The sequence below is a fragment of the Poromitra crassiceps genome (assembly GCF_964638095.1).
Source record: "Poromitra crassiceps genome assembly, chromosome: 1".
NCBI classification, from domain to species: domain Eukaryota; kingdom Metazoa; phylum Chordata; class Actinopteri; order Beryciformes; family Melamphaidae; genus Poromitra; species Poromitra crassiceps.
This window is the reverse complement of record NC_139623.1, coordinates 10,097,841-10,101,110: the sequence shown is the minus strand read 5'-3', so window position 1 is coordinate 10,101,110 and position 3,270 is coordinate 10,097,841. Positions and strand designations below refer to the sequence as shown.

The 3,270-nt window shown below is 50.5% G+C and overlaps 1 protein-coding gene across 1 annotated transcript; it reads left to right on the top strand.

Moving 5' to 3' along the window:
• Nucleotides 1–1,448: 1,448 nt before the first annotated feature.
• On the top strand, nt 1,449–3,062 carry hey1 (hes-related family bHLH transcription factor with YRPW motif 1). The gene is made up of 5 exons (XM_083637926.1): nt 1,449–1,586; nt 1,865–1,940; nt 2,043–2,126; nt 2,267–2,348; nt 2,471–3,062. Exons 1-5 carry the CDS (start codon nt 1,501–1,503, stop codon nt 3,058–3,060), a joined length of 918 nt encoding a protein of 305 aa, XP_083494052.1. The 5' UTR covers nt 1,449–1,500; the 3' UTR covers nt 3,061–3,062.
• The last annotated feature ends 208 nt before the right edge of the window (nt 3,063–3,270 follow it).

Genomic DNA, 3,270 nt, shown 5'->3' with positions numbered 1-3,270 from the left:
GCGCTATTTCTAGTGTCTTTGGCCGTTGCAGCATTACTTGCTCTCGTAGCCCTCGCGGCGCGATAGCCTGGACGAAGTAGTTTCGGGCTAGCTCGTCCAGTGCTTCTGGCGGCAGCCGGCTGTATACACGCCGGCTGAGGATCTCAATGTCTGTGGCTAGCGCCTGCAGCGACTCCCCTGGTCGTCTACGCCTGTTACACAGTTCTGCGACCATAATGCCTTCTTCTTTGCATCGTCCGAAACGCCTCCTCAGGGCCGCCATCACAACGTCTAAGTCTTTGGTATCTGCCATTGCTGCTACACATGTTATAGCTTCACCCTCGAGTGACATTACCAGATGACTGGCTCTCTCTCCCCTCGACCAGCCATTCATTTCCGCTGCTACGTTGAACATTGTGCAATATGGCTCCCATTCGCCTTTACCGTTGAATTTTGGCGGGGTGATTTCCTTTCTTCCTCGCTGCCCGCCGTCCTTTGTCTCCTCGACCCGTGTCCCGTCTTTGTCTCCGGTTCTCCGGCTAGCCTCACCGGGCTGTGGCACAGCCTCCATGGCTACAGCGGTGTTGTCAACCCGCTCGATCTTCACTCTCACCGGCCTCGGCTCTTCCGCTCTCTCCGCCGCCTCGTTAGCCTGCCTGCTAGCCTCTTTGAGCCGCGGGGTAGCTTCCGTGGCTACGGGGATATCGCCGTTTAGTTCGGATTTTATCATCACAAACCCCAGGCTTGCTGCTGCTATCCCCGCCTGGATCTCTGTGGTAGCGGCCGCGTCTACCCAGTCTTCTTCCTCCTCGGATGCTTGGTAGTCCGCCCCGGCTCTTTCTCTTCCCGCCTCCCGTTTGAGTCTTTGCTTCTCTTTCTTCAGGAACTTGTTAACCATCTTGCCGATTCTGGAGGTAATTCACCGTTTTAAACTTCTGACGCCAATGTAACGTTCTTAGTACTTCATGAGGCAGAGGCTTCTTGCTGGTACAGGTTCTTTATTCACAGTTATTCATATTTACAACTCTCCGCTGTTGTCATGCTCATAGATAGCAGCTTTCCCTTAGGCAGTGCGCGGAGACTGACGCGCATGCTCAGTCTCCCTCAGGAAGTGGTCCCACAGCATAGTGCTCCCCAACATAACACTCCCCCACACAGTTCCTATCTGTAGCGGAGACACTACCATTGCTCACCACTATGTGTGTACTGCTGATTCGCTACAGTATGTATGTATGTATGTATGTATGTATGTATGTATGTATTGTTTTGTTTTGTTGTGTGTGGACCCCAGGAAGACTAGTTGTTGCTGCGGTGATGACTAATGGGGATCCGTAATAAAGATAAAGAAAGTCTTTTCAAGGCCCGCCTACATCATTCCTCGGGCCCCGCCTTCCCTCTGCACGGTGTGAAAATAACAGGAGAGCTGACGTTTTAAACTGTTGCTCAGACCCGCCGCTGTCACTGCGCCTCTGGAGCTTATGCTGAAAGGACTATTTTGACCGTCGTGTGTTAGGAAGCAAAATGAAACGAAGCCACAATTATAGTTCATCTGATAGCGACCTGGACGACAATGTGGAGGTGGAGAAAGATAGTGGAGACGAAAATGGGTAGGCTAAATTAAATATCATACACATGTTAATCCTGTGTTAAATAGGTATTTTTTCCTCTGTAATTCATGCACTGTCAGTCATATTTCAGCCTTTTCCCTTGTTGGATTGTATAATAATACAATACAATACAATACAATACAATACAATACAATGCAATGCAATGCAATACAATATAATACAATGTGTAGCCTATTGCTGATGAACCAAGAAATAATGTGTAGTTCAAATATCTCAGAATTTATGAAAATAAGAATTGTTTGCTTATCTTCATTCAGTCAACTTGATTCTCCTCACGGCTCGATGTCACCACCCACAACCACTCAAGTCCAAGCTAGGAAACGGCGCAGAGGGGTAAGTAAACTTATTATCTGCGGTGCGCAATTGCGCACGGATATTTGGCACTGCTGATTTGACTTGTGACCTGAATAACGTTGCTTCTTTTCCCATTTATAGATTATAGAGAAACGGCGACGTGACCGCATCAACAACAGCCTGTCAGAGCTGAGAAGATTGGTACCCAGTGCTTTTGAGAAACAGGTAGCCTATGTTTATTATGCTTCCAATACTGCCTCTACTACAGTATAATTTAGACTAGATAGTAGTCGCCTGATTTGCAAAGTACCAATAGCCTATGCTATGGGAAGTGACATTGTTCTATCAAATCTGTCTTTTCTCAGGGATCAGCTAAATTGGAAAAGGCAGAAATATTGCAGATGACTGTGGACCATCTGAAGATGCTTCATGCTTCTGGTGGCAAAGGTAACTCATTGTTGTTCTTGTAGCTACTTGACTTCATTCATGTTCTATCTAAATCATTATCACGGGATATCCGCCTCCATTACATATTTTCCTAACTCTGACCCTGCTTCCTTGCCTGACAGGTTACTTTGAGGCTCACGCTCTGGCCAAGGATTACCGCAGCCTGGGCTTCAGGGAGTGTCTGGCAGAGACGGCACGCTACCTGAGTATCATAGAAGGTCGGGACAGTGCAGACCCCCTCCGGCTGCGCTTGGTCTCCCACCTCACCAACTATGCCTCTCAGAGGGAGGTGCACACTGGACTCGGACACTTAGCCTGGGGCTCTGCCTACGGGACTGCCCCCGCCCATCTAGCCCACCCCCTCCTCCTACAGCACCCTCAAGGCAGGACACCTGCATCCAAAAGCAGCAGTAGCTCACCCTCCTCCACGTCTTCCTCCTCTACTGAGGCATCTGTGACATCCAGAATAAGTGTGATGCCCCCCACAGAGTCCCTCAGGGTAACCCCCGCCGGCTCTCTGCCCCTCAGTCTGGCTGTGCCAACTTCCAAGCTCTCCACGCCGCTCCTCTCATCCCTCTCCTCGCTTTCAGCTTTCCCCCTCTCCTTCGGCGCTTTCCCTCTGGTCTCCCCGACGGCCCTCAGCCCACTGGGCCCCTCCTCCACCCTGTCAAAGCCTTACAGGCCTTGGGGCACAGAGATAGGAGCCTTCTGAAGCTCACAACTGGACTGAAGGCAACAGCTGAGCTGTGCCCAACCCCGCAGCAGACTCGGCATGGACTACCTGGCTCATCTGTTCTTATAGCAATAACAAATGGGGGGGGGGGGGGGGGGGGGGGGGGGGGAGCTGGCAAACCCAGCTGATTTTATTTGATTAAGTATAAAGAACGAGTGGGAGGGGTTGCCTCCTTGTATGTCAGCACTC